We start from the raw sequence: 16639 nt of genomic DNA, 5'->3' as shown, positions 1-16639 counted from the left end.
TAACATTACATAAGACTATTCATAATAGCATGTATTATATATACTCATTTTATTTTCATCAAGTAGCAGTCATATATTCTCATTGACTTTTTTTGTATTTTTTTTTTTTTTTTCATACTCTAGAATTTCCAATGTTTATCAATAAATAGAGACGCCTATAATAGTAAAAATAAGAACGAGCAAAAGAAGATAGGATATTTCTTTTATTACTATTAAACGGAATAATACCATTTTGGACACTAATTTACGTCAAATAAAGGGAGAAAGAAAATTGGATGTTTATATATTATCACCTTATAAGCGTGTATTTTTATCTTTTTTTTTTTTTTTTTTTTTTGCAGAATTATAAATTCATTATAAAGTGATCATGCAACATATACTTTTTATCAGCAATCATAGTTCAAGTTGACGTCTACTTTGATATCCAGCATCAGCTATAATTATTATATTAAACTCTGATGCTGTTGTTCTGATTTGTCTTAAAGACAACTTACACTTATTTTTAGATATGTGTCAGCAACACAGCCAGCCTAATATCATTAGAATTCAGACAGGTTGTGCATTATCATTTTCATTACACAAAACAATTTAATAATTACTATCTTGCCGGGATTTCTTTTTCTCTATTTTGGTATTTCGTTTGAGGTAGTTACTATGGATGTTTGTAGCCTTAAGGACGGACGGTACTACTAAAGCTTTAGTGCAAAATTCTTTAAAATATTATTAAGTGTTGTTTCATCTGGTCTTGTCTAAAGTAGTATTGATAAGACGGTATAAATCAACGTTACGACCTCAATTGGAGTATGCTTTAGCTTCTCTTTAATCTAACAGCGTTTTGCTATTATAAACAATGAGAATCAACTCGAGATACTTGTCTCCGTGCAATCTTTAACGGCTTTACTAAGTTTTTTTTTTTTTTTTTTCCCTGGAGTAATGAAACATATGAACTATCTACCCTCTATCCAAGAAAGATGTAATCTACTTTAGCCAAAAGAAAAATTTAGCTTTTTGCACTCTCCAGTAATGTATTTTTTTTTCTTTCTTTCTCCCGTGAAGATGGTCGTGTTTTTCTCGATCAAAATGTTTAGCAAGCGTTGCAGGATGAGGAGAATAAGCGTTTATACATATATTGTCTAGTATTTTCCTTGAATCTTATTATTTAATTTCTTATTAAACATAATCATTCTATTTATTGGCATTGAGAGTGATTACTTGACATGGTGAAGTACCTAAACCTTATTCATTCAAGATAATGTAATAAGGTCGATAAGACTTATATCATGCAATATCTCAGCCCACATGTACCTAGTACTGCTACTCCTCCTATGTTTTATCATATACTCAATATACTATCCAAACATAGCGTCTAGGTTGACCATATTGAAAAATTCATTAGGTACTTTTCTTCAACAAGTATCATGTCAATTCATAAATTTGACACAGTATAGTATGACAATCGAACCCCGATTTTTTTTTCTCCTTCATTGGACACCAAAAATACTACTTTCTAATATTCTCACTACTATCTTTATTATTAATACTAAATCCCTTGTATATAAATTAAAAAAAAAAAGAGAATTTGTTTTCTATAATCCTCTAAAATATGAACTGATCTGGGTGAATTTAATAGTTAGAACAGCCGCACTCGGTTAGATTTTACTAAATTAAAACCTCTTTTTGAAAAAAAAAAAAAAAAAAAAAAAAAAAAAGACGATTTAAGTTCGTACAAAGAAGACTGAAACAAGGATTTTTATTGGTTTATTTATCTATACAAAAAATGTCGTGACTTTTAGAAATGGTTCGATTATTTATGAACGCAGAGGATTCTTTTTTTTTTAATAAATTCATACTGGTTTTTTATTAAGTACAAAAAAGATGCATATATTATATAAAACTTTATTATACGTAATAAAAAAAAAAAAAAAAAAAAAGAATAAATAAAAAAACTTAGTGTAATACAATCAGTCAATTTCCGGGATCGGTAACTGGCCTTTTTTAGATTTTTACGAACATATCCGGATTATGAGTATATTTTTATAAATATTTATTTATTTTATTTTATTTTTTACATTCTCAGTTTTGAATCATGTAAGCATTTACACATGAATAAACGTTAAAAGAAGATGAATTATTATGTTTGTAGCAGTTATGTTGTTTAGTGGTTTATTATCCTTTTTATTTTCTTCATATCATTTTAGATGGTCTTGTTTAACGATAAAAAAAAAACAAAGAGTTAAAAAAAAAAAAAAAAAAAAAAAAAAAAATCGTACTCAATTAATTCTGGAACTGAGATGATAATTATAGATGTATGTTGTCTTGAAAATTCCCCTGCTTTGAAGATATAAAGTTTATTTCTATTAAGAGTTTTCTTTCCTTTTTTTTTTTCTTCTTCTTCTTCTTCTGCTTCATCTTTCTTTTCTTTTCTTTTCTTTTCTTTTAGTTGCATAGAAGGAAGTGCCTTTTTTCTTTTATTTATTATTCAATGCATATCTCTATCAATAGCAATAGCAGTAGTAACAGCAGCAGCAGCAGTAGTAGTAGTATTAGTCATATTAGTTCTATTAATTATCCTTACGTCAATCCTAGTAATTCAAATTATTATCTTTATACAAATAGCAGCACTATCACCAGTACCAGTACCAGTTCCAGTACCAGTTCCAGTACAACAGACCCGAGTTTATATAGTCTGAAAAATACAAGTAATGCTGCTACTACTACTACTACTACTACTTATTTACCTTCATTATCAACTGTCATTAATAGATATGTAATGAATCATCAATCTTCCGATACTTTACTTCCAGAGAGGTCATTTATGATCGATAAATTACTTCATGTCTCTGCGGACTTTATTGACTCTATCTGGTTTAATAAACAATTCTCTTCTTCTTCTTCAACTATCAACAAATACCCAACAGTTTACTTTATTCGTGAAATATTAAAGAGAACGAAAGCAACATATGCTATGCTTCAACTTGCTTTATTTTATATCTTTCGTATAAGAACACTTGTTTATGAATGTATCTTTAAGAATAGTAACGACTTTGTTTGTTGCAGTAGACGTATGTTTATAGCAAGTCTAATGATATCTTCCAAATATCTGAATGATAAAAACTATCGGAATAGAACATGGGCTAAATTTACAAATTTACCAGTTAAAGAAATTAATACAGCTGAATTGATCTTCTTGAAACTTATTAATTATCAACTTTATGTCAGTAAACCAGTCTATGACAAATGGATTGCATTATTACATGATCGTATTCAAAGGAAAAGTAGTAGTAGTAGTAGTAGTATTAGTAGTAGTATTAGTAGTAATATTAGTAGTAATAGCAGTAATAGTAGTAGTAATAGTAGTAGTAGCAGTAGTAGTAGCAGTAGTAGTAGCAGTAGTAGTAGCAGTAGTAGCAGTAGTAGCTATACTCAACCTATCGTTAAGCCCTTATCTTTACCAAGAAATGATATACTACTCGAATTCTCGTGTCCATCAAAATTATACTATGATCAACAACAACAACAACAATATTATTATATTAATAATGCTTCCTCATCTCCTGCTTCTCTTTCATCATTCTCTTCGTCAGACGAATCTACTACAACTTATAGCAATGATAATACCCCACATTCACTTTTATATGGTAAAAGAAAATATCTTTTAGGCGACCCTGCCATGTTAGCTAGAAAGCATTTTCGTAAAATGTAGAATTTGTATATGCCATTAGATTTATTATATTATATTATATATCATCATCATCATTATACCAATTTTCTTGTTTCTTTTTCTTTCTTTTAATAAAAATAAAATAATAATACCAAAAACAATAAAAGCAACAAACTTGATGGCTTGTCAAAGACTACTATTGTTAATAAGCTTACATGCTAAACAAAGGAAATTTATTTTATGTACGCAGGTACGGGTTTTATATCATTATGAAGACCGCATTATTACAATAATTGATAATAACTTAATTTTTTTTATGAGATGTATTAATAATAAAATGCAGTGCTCATTTATGTGTAGATGCATACCCCTAATTTACTATTAACTTGCTTAGATAATGTGACAACATTTTTGTTATTACTATAAGACTTTTGTGTTACTTCTTTTACAAATAATTTATTAATATTGATTTGTCAAAAAAAAAAAAAAAAAAAAAAAAAAAAAAAAAAAGGCTTTTTGCTATTTCTTCAAATGTTAAAACTTTTAAATAATGGGAATTCATGGTCTTTCATTCTTTATTAAATCTTTTCCACGTATTGTAACTAATGTTCAATGGGAATTGGATTCAACATCAAAGGATCACTTTATTATTGACGGTAATGCCTTTGTATATCACATTGCATTTGAAAATAGGATCGATTGGACTCATGGAGGTCAATATGCAATGATTGCTCAGGTCGTTGAACATTTCGTCAAACAACTGCAACGTGCTGGAATCGATATGACATTTTTATTTGATGGTGCATTACCACAAGATAAAATAGAAACAAGAATTAAACGACAGAGATCATACATTGAGCGATGTGTCACTACCTTTGCTAATTTAAAACAAATTAATGCAAGCAATAAAAATTCAGAAGGACGATATGAAGGTATTCAGTATTATGGTGATCTTTTTCTTATACCCCCTTTGACCTTGGAAGTGATTATCCAGACGTTAAGAGAATTAAATGTAAAGATCAAGATGTGTGAAACTGAAGCAGACAGTGAAGTAGTCAAGATGGCGATAGATCAAACGGCATACGTTGTCTCTCAAGATTCAGACATGTATGTTTATCCTAACATAGGGAAAGGATATATTCCTTTAGAGTCACTTGTTGTTCCAACTGCAGAATCAAAACATATCTTGGCTAGCGTTTTCCGTCCTGAAGCTTTAGCAGCTTTGTTGGACATTGAACCTTCTTTATTACCTTTATTTGGAACCCTCTTAGGGAATGATTATCTAAATACAGATTTAATAAGATACCCAATAAGCCAATGGTATATTTTAGGGGGGATCGCTCAGGTTGCTAAAATGAATTCAAGTGGATGGCCAAAAATGATAGCTGATTTTATTAAAAGGAATAGTCATGATGGAATAGCAAAAATAATTAAAAACATAGTGGGTCAGTTGAAGCCGGTTATTTTAAAAAGTAACATGAAATTAAAAGAAGAAAAAGCGGATCGTCTGGAAGATAATATTGTAGATTCAATCAGTCGTTATGACATGACAAATCCACTCCTTCAGAAATACAAGCAAGCAATCATAGTTGATCATTCGAGCCCTTCAAGATTACAACTCATGCTTAAAAGGTCCAAACATGATTCAATTGGATTCAGTCGACAGACAATGGATGTGATTAAAAGTAAAACCTTTTGGGCAAATATATTTATTGAAGATATTGAACGAGAATTTAGTTGGGACGTGAGTCGCTATTTAAGACAAGGATTATATGATACAATTTCAAATCGCTTACAAGAAAAAGAAGCATGGATGATAGAAGAGCAAGTACGAGAAAAACAACATTTGGGTACAGTGCAAATTACAAAAGTAGACATGGGACAACGTACGCAGAATAAACCGGATGACTTTTATCATTTTCACTATAGTCATTCACGTCATTTAGAATCTCATAATCCTGTCTTACATCCACTTATTCTTTGTATGCGGTATATGATCTATCATTGTTCTCGTTCGATTCATCATGGACGTCTTTATAACTATGAGATTATTGCAATGATAATAGCATCCTTAAGATCACTTGCTCCCGCTTTAGGCTTCACACTGGAGGAGGTTCCTTTACCCACTACAGGTATTCCTGCCTTGAAAAAGCGAGCCATTCATCTCTCTGCGCAGTTTCAAGGTATCATCTGTTCATCCCATCTCCTCACTCAAATACTTGATATTCCAGATCATTTTCAAATACCTCATGTATTTTCGCATATCTATAACGGGCTTTATTTTCATTATTATATTGAAAATGCACGCGAAGGAGCAAGTATAGCTAAAATGCTTTCTAATCTGTCACCCAAATTCAAGACTCTTTTCTGTAGATTGTATCATTCTATCATGATGGACCTTGAAGAAGAGGTCTATAATGTCTTTGACTATGGCATAACGACATCTATAGATCAATGGTATTCTGTTTTGGGTAATAAGCCTAAAAGATGTATCAAATCTGCTGATCAACGACCAGAAAAAAAGAAGAAGTCGACTCCTTCAACAAAGCTAACACTGAATAACAGAAATACAAATGCTTTCAATGTTTTGAGTTTTGGCTGCAATTTTGATGAATAATGATGATAATGTAAAGAAAAGATATCTATCTATACGTGTATATGCATATATAACATTTATACATCTTTATATTATATACATATATCCCTTTGAGATGCTTGCTATGTTAGCAATAAATTGTCTAAAGCTATAATTATTTGGTTAGAGTATATGAATGATTGTTATTCTTATTAAAAAAAAAAAAAAAAAAAAAAAAAAAAAAAAAAAAAAAAAGTTTATATAGACACACATTATCAAATTATTATTATTATTATTATTTTTAAGGTATGTAAAAATGTATTATCATCTAATACATAAACAAATCAGGAAAGAAGCCATTGTTTAAGGTCTTCTTATTTATTGTTTTAAATGATCCAATCGTATCCATTTTATCCTCCTCCTTCGCACACCCACACACCCCCAAAAAAAAATTAAACTCTACAGGTTAAAAATAGCTTGGGGGGACACTAATGGATCTAAACAGAACATCGAAAGAGTTAGTAAAGATCGATAATTTATATAACAAATTTTGATTTATATAAGCTATAATGCCATAGCTTATATAATCTTTTTTCCTTTTTTTCCTGACAAAAGAAACAACTATCGAAAACATATATATTTATTCCTTTTATTTTTTTTATTTTACATTACTCTTTTTTTTTTCCTTCATCTTCTCCTCCAACCCGAATACCTTATATCATATCACTATTCATCTTTTTTTTTTCCACGCTTCAATAGATACAAGATTGACAAATACTATTATGCCTATTTTATTGAATACTTCAAATACAGCTATTTTAACAGAGATACTCACATGTCCAGCATGTCATCAACTATTGAAAGACCCTATCACTCTTTCATGCGGATATACAGTCTGTCTCGAATGTGTTCCCTTTAGTCATATTCCAGCAACACGAAAACAAGTCTTTCATTGTCCAGTAACATCTTGCAATGTCTTGACTCATCTTTTTGGTCCTCAGCTTCTTATCAATGTTGCAGTAGCAGAACTGATAAAAGCCTTTGAAAACCATTGCCTCACTAATCGCAGTCCAAATGGGACCAATGCAATAAACAGGAACAGGACAGATACAGACACAGATACAGATACAGATACAGATACAGACACAGACACAGATACAGTTACAGTTACAGTTACAAACGCAATCATGGCATGTATGCAATGTCATCATTGTTTCCTTCCTATTACTTCAGATTGTAACGATATCATCATTACTACATTGTGCGGGCATACATTTTGCAGATGTTGTGTCCTAAAAGCAAAGATCAAAACTAATTCTTGCCCTACTTGTTTACGTCCACTTCCTAAATACCGTATTTTATCAGAGCAACCCCCTAATCAGCTCATTCATGATTTAGTAAAGCGATTTGGATGGTTCGATCTTTTATCATCCAATAAGAAGAAGAATAGGCTCCTGTTGGATTTACAGCTGAATAAATTCTTAACTGAGACATGGTGGCATCATTACAACACGCCACTATTCATTTCAGATACAATCATCCTACCCAATCAACGTCTTCGATTATCCATTTTTGCTCCACACCACTTGCATATCTTTCATCAGTCACTGATCCCTTCATATCATGGCATCCTTTTAGCCTCTGTTCATTCTGCTCAACCTCAGATGGCTCAGTTTGGCACTCTCTTGAAAATTACTAACTTAGTGCATCGGTCAGACATGATTCTAGTCGATGTGGTTGGCCTCTATCGATTTAAGCTTGAGGCCCATTATGAAAGGGAAGATGGGATGGTTATAGGCGATTTTAAGGTTTTACAACAACAACAACAACAAAAAGACAAAGACAAAGACAAAGCCGAGGACGAAGACGAAGACGAGATATCCTTCATTCATAACCGAGAAAAGATGACAACAGGGGCTATGATGGAACAAGAAGGATCAAATGAGCTTTTTAATGCCATTGAACTCGCTGATATAGTTTTACAACTTATTCATCATCTTGGTTCTCCATCATTACCTACAACGGTTCATAATGTATTCGTTCTACATACCCAAACCTCTAGTCTCTTTGGACCCCTTTGGTTAGAAAGCGTTAAATCCCTATATGGTTCTGCACCTTTCAAGGAGGATCCAGAGGCTGTCTGTTGGTGGGCGGCTACTATCTTGCCCATTTCCTCTAGGGATCTATACCATCTCTTGAGAACTGTACCCATCATCAATCGCCTTGAATTCATTATCTCTTGGATACATAACCTTCAATCTCAATGGAAAAAATGTCGCAATGCGGCTATTCATGCTTTTACTCAAGTTCCATAAAATACACACACACACACATTAGTTGATGATATAACATTTCTATTTCTATTTATACCCTCTAACAATAGTATGTATCGCGTAATTATATCCTTTTATTTGCTATTTTATATTTATTATATATTTAACAAAATTGCATCTGAATATATCAATAAAATATTAATATCCACAAACATAATAAGTGTATACATGGTATATGTTTTAATTTTTTTTTTTTTTTTAAGAATAAACTAAAAATAATCGTTATATTGCTTTTCTGGTACACCTTTTGCTTTAAGCTCTAAAACAAATGTATTCTCAATTGTTTCTACTATATCTTCAATTGCCGGATTCACTTTTTCACCCAAAATTTCACTTGCTAATGCAATAAGATCTACATAATCTTGTGGACGGAATCCATGTTTATGCACATAATAGACTTGTCCTTCATCAATGGTATTAAATGAAGTTGAACTATCATCAGCCCAATCTTCATTCACAAAGGGTTCTAATATGGGCTCTACTATAGAAATGCTTTGTCGTCGTACATGATTGATTTCAGGATTATTACGATTTAAAACACTCAATGCAATTGCTAAATAGGATGCATATTAAAAAAAAAAAAAAAAAAAAAAAAAAAAAAAAAACGAAATATCATTAAATATAAAACTTACTTTGTTTATTAGTAACAGAGGAATTCATTCTTGAAGCTATAGATCTGTTTCTTAAAGCCTCAATAATATAATCCAAATTCTGTCGTTTTTCTTTATAGTTTTTTAATTGTGTTAGGTTTTTATGAATTAATTCCAACCATTTTTCTTTTGTCATATCAACATTGTATTTGCTAACATGTAAGTTATCACTGTATAAAAGGAGGGGATGAGTCAGACTAGTGCAAAGAAACAATAGTTTAAGCTTATCTATACCTTGAGCCATGCCCCACACCATAAATGAACTTGGCTGCAACTATCACACAAGCCATTAAAACAGTGGTTGGATGTGATCTCCATTGAGAATGGATAGGATTTGAAAAATTAACCTTGTGTTTTTTAAGATAACTTTTAAATATAAGTTTGGCATAAAAATAGCCTTCCACTATAATCATCTTGGGTTAGTTTCTTTTATATATATATATATATAAATGTCTTTGTTAAAGGCTTACCTGTAAGAAAGAACTGAGAACAAAAACGACTTAAATAAAGTGGTGCATTTAATGGAACAAACTCTATCTTACAGTAATGATGATAACATTTCATTATTTTTTGTGTTTGAACGATAACATTCATATGAGCTGGTATCCTTGTCATTGAGTTGGAAATTTGAAGACTAAGTAAAGATAATAAATCTCCAGGGATATAATTTTGTATTTCCAAGTACGGAATTTGACCTGTTTTCGCCCATCGAAGTAAATCATTTAGTAGAACTGGATAATTTAACTGAAGACAAGCAAGATAAATAATCGAAAGCGTCATTGAATATTTTAACGTAGGCCATTTTACTGGTACTGCTTCTTTTTCAAAAAGACGTCGAGCTCTAAGATTTTGAAATGAGTGATGCTCATTCTCTTTCTTAACGTCTTCGTCACTTTCTTCATTACTGCTGTCTTCATCATCGACTTGTTCAAGTTCTTTTTCTTCTTCTTTTATCTTTTCATCTAATTTTGTTCGACGCGTACTTGCATCTCTCATCATTCCTTCTTTTTCATTCGCTTCAAAGATATATGCTTCTTCAATTGTTCTTTTAGAACCAGATAAATATAAAATCCAAAGTTCACGAACTATATTTTCAAGTTGAGAAGGGAAACCAAGATCTTGAATGATAGACCGAGTAAGGACTTGTAAAGCAAATTGGAAAATACGTATAAAATCACTCCTTTGTTGTGCTGGACTCCTTTTTGAGTTGATATCATTCTCCATTATCGTCCTCACTTTCTTTCTTCGTCTACTAACAACTTGTGCAGTCTCCTCGCCATGTTCTTCTTGAAAGCCAAGTACTTGATGACCATATTTACAAACTAATCCTGCCTCGCTTGTTTTTTTGAATTTTTTTGTTTTACAAATAGGACAGATACGTTTTACTTTCATCGTATATAATATGTGTATGTGTGTATGTATGTGTGTATGTGTATGTGTGTATGCGTATGTATATATATTTTCGTTGTAGAGTTTCTTTTTTTTTCTTTTCTTTTTCTTTTTCTTTTCTTTTTCTTTTTATTGTTATTACTGTTTATTTATTTAAAACTTTTTAATATCTTTTTCGTCAGTAGCAGAAACAGTATATGAGTTTTCGTCAAGGATCTTATCTAATTCGAATTTAAGTTGATCGACCCAACTGGCTTCAATAAATAAATGAGTGTCGTCCAAATCTTCAATAACAAATTTGCCTCTTTTATTTAAATTAAGTACAATTTGTTTTACTGTGGTATCACACTCAATCAATACACCTCTAACTGCCTTTACCATTAAAAGAAAGAGGAAAGAACAAAAAAATAAAAAAAAAAAAATAAAAAAAAAAAATAAAATAAAATAAATGTATATGAATACACACACACACACACACATCTATATACACATTCATACATTCATATATAGATATTTATACAGATATATATATATATAACTCCGAAAATGAAGCAGTCACTTGAATCAAGCCACTTTGGTATTTTTTTTCGTTTTCCCTATTAGCATTAAAAGTCTACAAGACTCCTATTTCAAAACTAAAATATTTATATATTTGTATACTTTTTTTTTTTTGTAATCATGTCAAGTAAAGTACATTAGGAAATTTAAAATAGGATAAAGCTTTTTTTTTTATTTTAATAATAATAATTTTTTTTTCTTTATATAGAAAATACTTCACTTGCTAGTCTTATTGCAGATCTTGAATCAACAGCTCCTAAAGGTACAAAAAAAAAAATAAATAAATAAATAAATAAATAAAAACCATATAATGGCATGTCCTATTTGTTACTGACATGTAATATATATATATATATATATATATAGACTACGATCCTGAGGACATTGTTGAACCTTTAAATGATAATCAACTAGAAGATAATAGTGAAAACGAGAATGATGAATCAGCTGCTCGTGATCATTACGTCTCAGTTGGTAAAAGTAAACTGCGTAATGATCAACCTTTATTAGACGATCCTCGTTATGCTGGTAAACGTACAAGTCGTAAAGATATTTTTTCAGATGAGGAAAAGGATGAAGATGATGAGGAAAACCAATCCGAAGAGGAAATCGATAATGAAGAGAGCCGGAAAGATATTGATGCAAGCGATAATGATGATAGTTTCGATGATGATGAGGATTTATTAAATAAAGCCGAAACCTATGTTGAAGAGGAAGTCAGTGATGATACAGACCAGTCAGAAGAAGATGACTCTGAGAAGGAAGAAGGAGAAGAAGAAGAAGACGTAGAAGAAGAAGAAAATGACAATGACGATGATGATGATGATGATGATGATGATGATGAAATCAATACCGAGCTTAAAAAGATTCAAGAAGAAGAAAAGTAAGTTTACTTTATTTATTTATTTATTTAAAGTATAGTTACTAAGGAGAAAAAAATACACATATAGAAATATGATTTCTCAGTTATCTAAAAGTGCTCAAGCTGATGTTGAGAAGGGTCAACATGTTAGACAACAATTGGTAAAGTTGTAAGAAAAAAGGAAAAATATATATATATATATAAAAGTGACTTATATTCTTTTAATAGACATTATGGGACAATTGCTTAGAAAGTCGAATTCGTATGCAAAAAGTGATAGATGATGCAAATAAACTTCCTCAAAAAGATGCTTGGTATGACTTTTTAGCCAAGACAGAAGGCATTGAAATTGAGTTAGAAGAAGTGAAAAACGATTTACATGAAATTATTGATGATTTAATGGATATTCGTTCAGGCTTATTGACACAAAATGGAGCAGTAGAACTTCCAGAAGACGATTATAATTCAAGAAAAAGACATATAGATGATGACGATGATGTCTATATCGATACACTATGGAAAGATATCTCAAAGTTAAATGAAGTGTAAAGTAGTCTTTCTGTTTAAAACCGCTTAAAACTTGATCTTCCCTAACTATTTTTTTTTTTATTCTTTTCTTTTCTTTTCTTAGTTTCACGCCTTATCGTAACAGCACATTAGAAAAATGGAGTAATAAAGTTCAAGCAGCAGCAGGCGCACGTTTGAATAAGAAATTCAAAGCATTTGATCAAAATGTGATGACTCAGATTGAAACTATTATGGCAGACAAGACCAGTCTGATTAAGAGAACACAATTACAAAGATCAGATTATAAGATATTGGGTAAAATTAGTGTGACAGTTGAAAATCAAAAAGAAGAACAACAACAAGAAGAGATTGATACGGGAAAGAAGGCTGATCGTCATTTAAATACCTACGACGTTGAAATCTTTGATGACCAAGACTTTTATCAGCAACAATTACGTGAATTAATTGAATCTCGTATGGTCGACACGAATGATCCAGTAGCTATTGGCATGAGATGGGCTGCTCGTAAACAGACCGAGAATAAAAAGAAAAAGGCAAAGACAATTGATAGAAAAGCTAGTAAAGGACGAAAACTTCGGTAATAGAGAATACATACTTTAGCTTTATTTTTTTTATTTTATTTTTATTTTTAACCTTTATTTATCTAGATTTAACGTTCATGAAAAACTTCAAAATTTTATGGCACCTATTCCTAATGGTGAATGGCATGAATCGATGATTGATGAATTATATTCTTCTTTACTCGGTCAAAAACTAAATAATGAAAGTATACAAGAATAAGTAAATTATGATAATAAAGATGATTAGAGATTTATAATAAAATAAAAAGAAAGGCAGTTGTACATATTTTATTATTATTATTGTGTTGTATATTAATTAAAATTCTCTTCTACAATTGGGCATTGACCAGCCAGGATGACCTTGGCGACATCAGCCCATAATTTCTTAATATCATTTGCATTATGATCATCAAAATAAATTCGACAATCTGCAGTAATGGCACTATATTCTAGTAAGTCAGTATGAGATCCTGTAAAAGAATCTGTAGGTTTGTAAACTTCTCTAAAGGTCCAGCCCATATCAGCACGTTCAGGGAAAGGATGAGGAGCAGAAGGATCATCAGAGATGCCCAACATTTCCAAATCCATTAAAAAGCTTGATAAACGATCACTTTCACCACCTGGGAAAGAAGCAAATTGCATACGATTACCACGAATACCACCGAGACCCATAGCAGGAACATCATGTGAAAGACGAAGACGTGATGCTACGATAGCACATGTAGAACCACAACGACCATCAGATAAGATCAAAACATCAGAGGGCTTCCATTTTGTATTCTTGAATTCCTTTATAGTGATTGTATTATACCAAGCTGCACAACTTAATGTAACAGGTTGAGAGAATTGGACATTTTCAGTTTTACCACGAGTATAAGATCTTGTAGTTGTAAACCAACTGCTTCCACTGAATCCATCTGAATGATAATCAATCCATTTTGTGTTCTCTTGTTCATGAGCCCTTTTGATAACACGTTCAAGGAAAGGAGAATGTTTGATATCAGATGGGTAATCAGGAGTAGAACCAAAGAAGGTATTGATGAGGAATTCACCTGCACAAGCATCACCACCACCATTTGAAGAAAGATCTAAAATGATTTTCTCTACTCCCTTCGATTCAAAATCTTCAAGGCCAGCAATAAATTGATTTACAAAGTCTTGTCTATCATTTGATGTAATAGAGAAACTTTGAATATCAATCACACCCACATTTGTATAATCATCTGTAAGTTGAATGAATTCAATATAAGGACCACGACTGTTACCAATACTATTCTCGTTTGTAGCAGAAGGCTTCCCCCTAGCATCTAACGCAAACACTTCCCCTTCATGAATTGCTTTAAGTTCATGAATATCATAATGAATAGTGGACCGTTTTGTTATATTTTGGTGAGAGGATTGACAGAAAGTTGACCAATAGGTACTTGCATTTTGAAAGTTAGGAGGCACTTGCGCCACCCAAGGCACCTCTACAGTGAAAGGTTCATCATATTCTTCTTGAATAGGTAAAGTGCCGTTTGTAGGACAACGCATGGTATAATTGTGAAATTCTTGAGCAGGTAAGAAACGATGATAACCAAGATCATCAGCACCATCATCCCAACCATGAAAATAACTTTGGGTATTCATAATATTATTGAAACAGGTATTAGCATCTTTACTTTCTCCGTTATTATTGACAGCATAATTTACAATCATATCCATTGCCTCAACACCATCAATTTGAGTGACTTCACAGCCTACCCAAGAAGGTTGTGCATCAGGCCAAATATCATCTTTTATATAAGCCACATTAACCACTAAACGTTGATTTCTTAAAAGAGCATTTAATTGAATAGGTTGCCAAAAAACAAATTGACGATAACAATACGGTGAATAAGACTAAGTTAAAAATAAAAGTTGAATACTATGTAAATACAAATATTTATTTTTATTATTACCAAATGAGCATCTTGAACTTTATCTAGCAATAAAGCCACAGCTTCTTGAAATTCTCTATCTGAGCTCCAATTTTGTTTTAAAATTAAGTCTAAACCATAAGTTATATTTACAGCTGGAATTGATAATCCTTCCACTAATGGCGGAGAAGCAGCAATATCCTGAAAAAAACAAAACATTATTATTCTTATTTGTTTAAATTCTTTTTTTTTTCTTTTTTTTTTAAACTATTTAAAAGACGATAATTACACTAAAGACATAGAGCTGATTTACGACTTTTTTAACTGTATCTATTGTTTGCTTAGCAATTTCAATATCATATTCAAAATAATCTAAACAAGCTTTTGCATCTTGGAAACTTGCAGTTTTATTTCCAGCAATAATTGAACAAGGATCACTTTTATCAACAGCAAAGACAACGGTAGTTAAACAGGTAAATAAAGTCAAGGAGCTAAAAAACCTTTTCTTTTTATAAAAACAGTTTGATAGCATAATATAAAATGAATGAAATAAAGAAAGAAAGAAAGAAAGAAAGAAAGAAAACAGGAAATTAGACTACAAATTCATAAATTATTAATATCTAAAAATAATTTTTTTTTTTTTTTTAATTAAGCTAATATTCTAAAAGCAGTAATTCAAACTTGTGAGACACCTTTTGCAAAGAAATGAACATTATTGTCTAGAATCTTATAATGCATAGAATGGTGTGGGGTATTTTGTTTAACAAAACAATCTAATTGAGGTCCATAAATGATGTCTATTTGACCATGAACATCTCTTGCTAAACCACTATGTAAAGGCTGTACTTGAAGTATAAGATGAGAGCCATATAGGATTTGTTTAATAAAATTATCCTGTTCATCATTATCTTCTGAACCTTCTTCATCTGCATGCATTATAGTTACTAAGGTTCCTTGACTATTTTCAACAAGTGATCTCAACTTTAATATAAATGTTAAGACTTGATCTAAAGAGAAACCATTGTATAATAAAACACTAATGTCATCCAAGATCAATAAAGTATTAGGTTGCTTTCTAACGTAGTCAGCTATCTTTTTATAAAATGATTTCAAGATCTCATCATTACTACTACTATTCATCTTGAAATCAAGTGTATCAGTAGGTGCAGTAGGCGCTTTACTTGATGGATAAGGTGTTTCAGTTGTATATTCATTCAAATGAGTTAAACCATCAATAAATACAAGTTTACCAGATTGTTTGAATGTTTGCAAGTTTATACCCTAATCAGAAATTAGCTTTATAAAAAATAATAATAATCCAAGAAGAAATAAACTTACCAGTTTACGTCCAATTAAAAAGTAATGATTAAAGATCTGAGCTAAGCCAACCAAAACAATATTTCTGTTACCCTTAAGTTGATTAACAATAAAATGATGAATTAAAAAATTAGCATCTGCTTTTAAGGTATCCATAATAGCAATATGTGCATTATTAGGTGGTAAGTTTTGGGGGAAAGCAAGAGCTGCATCAAGTGTAGCGTAACCCATAATGATTACTAATATAGAAAAAATGAAATAAAAAAAAAATGTATAATGCGTTTGCGCTGGTTTATTTATTTATTTGT

At 31.0% G+C, this 16639-nt stretch overlaps 7 protein-coding genes across 8 annotated transcripts; 4 read left to right on the top strand and 3 right to left on the bottom strand.

Annotated features, from left to right (window-relative positions):
* Positions 1 to 2770: 2770 nt before the first annotated feature.
* Positions 2771 to 3703, top strand: BX663DRAFT_484538 (cyclin-domain-containing protein; the record flags this gene model as incomplete). The annotated part of the gene is made up of 2 exons (XM_051524560.1): positions 2771 to 3275; positions 3660 to 3703. 2 exons carry the CDS (start codon positions 2771 to 2773, stop codon positions 3701 to 3703), a joined length of 549 nt encoding a protein of 182 aa, XP_051385226.1.
* Positions 3704 to 4211: 508 nt separating this feature from the next.
* BX663DRAFT_484537 (uncharacterized protein) lies at positions 4212 to 6278 on the top strand (the record flags this gene model as incomplete). Its single annotated transcript, XM_051524559.1, has 1 exon — positions 4212 to 6278. The coding sequence occupies one exon, from the start codon at positions 4212 to 4214 to the stop codon at positions 6276 to 6278; it is 2067 nt and encodes a 688-aa protein (XP_051385225.1).
* A 694-nt stretch (positions 6279 to 6972) lies between these two features.
* Positions 6973 to 8723, top strand: BX663DRAFT_502200 (uncharacterized protein). Its single transcript, XM_051526577.1, has one exon. It carries the CDS (start codon positions 7019 to 7021, stop codon positions 8549 to 8551), a length of 1533 nt encoding a protein of 510 aa, XP_051385224.1. The 5' UTR covers positions 6973 to 7018; the 3' UTR covers positions 8552 to 8723.
* On the bottom strand, positions 8724 to 11009 carry BX663DRAFT_469103 (uncharacterized protein). Its single transcript, XM_051524106.1, has 4 exons — positions 9690 to 11009; positions 9454 to 9622; positions 9202 to 9389; positions 8724 to 9122 (listed from the first exon to the last, which is right to left on the bottom strand). The coding sequence occupies exons 1-4, from the start codon at positions 10609 to 10611 to the stop codon at positions 8779 to 8781; spliced, it is 1623 nt and encodes a 540-aa protein (XP_051385222.1). The 5' UTR covers positions 10612 to 11009; the 3' UTR covers positions 8724 to 8778.
* Positions 10768 to 10938, bottom strand: BX663DRAFT_409999 (uncharacterized protein; the record flags this gene model as incomplete). Its single annotated transcript, XM_051522281.1, has 1 exon — positions 10768 to 10938. A coding segment is annotated over one exon (171 nt), but the record flags the coding sequence as incomplete, so codon positions are not given.
* Positions 11010 to 11236: 227 nt separating the features above from the next.
* Positions 11237 to 13385, top strand: BX663DRAFT_502196 (apoptosis antagonizing transcription factor-domain-containing protein). The gene is made up of 7 exons (XM_051526576.1): positions 11237 to 11293; positions 11375 to 11428; positions 11533 to 12049; positions 12117 to 12189; positions 12257 to 12573; positions 12660 to 13133; positions 13204 to 13385. Exons 1-7 carry the CDS (start codon positions 11287 to 11289, stop codon positions 13334 to 13336), a joined length of 1575 nt encoding a protein of 524 aa, XP_051385221.1. The 5' UTR covers positions 11237 to 11286; the 3' UTR covers positions 13337 to 13385.
* On the bottom strand, positions 13386 to 16619 carry BX663DRAFT_314931 (uncharacterized protein). Of its 2 annotated transcripts, XM_051522076.1 has the most exons (4): positions 16353 to 16619; positions 15707 to 16295; positions 15304 to 15514; positions 15145 to 15215 (listed from the first exon to the last, which is right to left on the bottom strand). In XM_051522076.1, the coding sequence occupies exons 1-3, from the start codon at positions 16560 to 16562 to the stop codon at positions 15498 to 15500; spliced, it is 816 nt and encodes a 271-aa protein (XP_051385219.1). In that variant the 5' UTR covers positions 16563 to 16619; the 3' UTR covers positions 15145 to 15215; positions 15304 to 15497. The 2 variants fall into 2 exon arrangements, with proteins under 2 accessions (XP_051385220.1, XP_051385219.1); XM_051522077.1 differs by lacking the exons at positions 15707 to 16295; positions 16353 to 16619 and adding an exon at positions 13386 to 14997 and having other exon boundaries at positions 15057 to 15215; positions 15304 to 15565.
* Positions 16620 to 16639: the final 20 nt, after the last annotated feature.

This window comes from Cokeromyces recurvatus (assembly GCF_025118155.1).
Source record: "Cokeromyces recurvatus strain NRRL 2243 chromosome Unknown BX663scaffold_6, whole genome shotgun sequence".
In the NCBI taxonomy this organism is placed as follows: Eukaryota; Fungi; Mucoromycota; class Mucoromycetes; order Mucorales; family Mucoraceae; genus Cokeromyces; species Cokeromyces recurvatus.
The sequence above is the reverse complement of the archived record's forward strand: the minus strand, read 5'-3'. Positions and strand labels throughout refer to the sequence as shown.

Coding starts and splice junctions, on each gene's coding strand:
- BX663DRAFT_502200 (XM_051526577.1), top strand. CDS start 7,019: ATGCCTATTTTATTGAATACTTCAAATACAGCTATTTTAACAGAGATA.
- BX663DRAFT_314931 (XM_051522077.1), bottom strand. CDS start 15,546: ATGCTATCAAACTGTTTTTATAAAAAGAAAAGGTTTTTTAGCTCCTTG. Junction 15,216..15,303: donor ATCAGCTCTATGTCTTTAGT/GTAATTATCGTC, acceptor TGTTTTTTTCAG/GATATTGCTGCTTCTCCGCC. Junction 14,998..15,056: donor AAGTTCAAGATGCTCATTTG/GTAATAATAAAA, acceptor TTTTTAACTTAG/TCTTATTCACCGTATTGTTA.
- BX663DRAFT_469103 (XM_051524106.1), bottom strand. CDS start 10,611: ATGAAAGTAAAACGTATCTGTCCTATTTGTAAAACAAAAAAATTCAAA. Junction 9,623..9,689: donor TTCTCAGTTCTTTCTTACAG/GTAAGCCTTTAA, acceptor AGATGATTATAG/TGGAAGGCTATTTTTATGCC. Junction 9,390..9,453: donor GGTGTGGGGCATGGCTCAAG/GTATAGATAAGC, acceptor CCTTTTATACAG/TGATAACTTACATGTTAGCA.
- BX663DRAFT_502196 (XM_051526576.1), top strand. Junction 12,190..12,256: donor AACATGTTAGACAACAATTG/GTAAAGTTGTAA, acceptor TTCTTTTAATAG/ACATTATGGGACAATTGCTT. Junction 13,134..13,203: donor AGTAAAGGACGAAAACTTCG/GTAATAGAGAAT, acceptor TTATTTATCTAG/ATTTAACGTTCATGAAAAAC.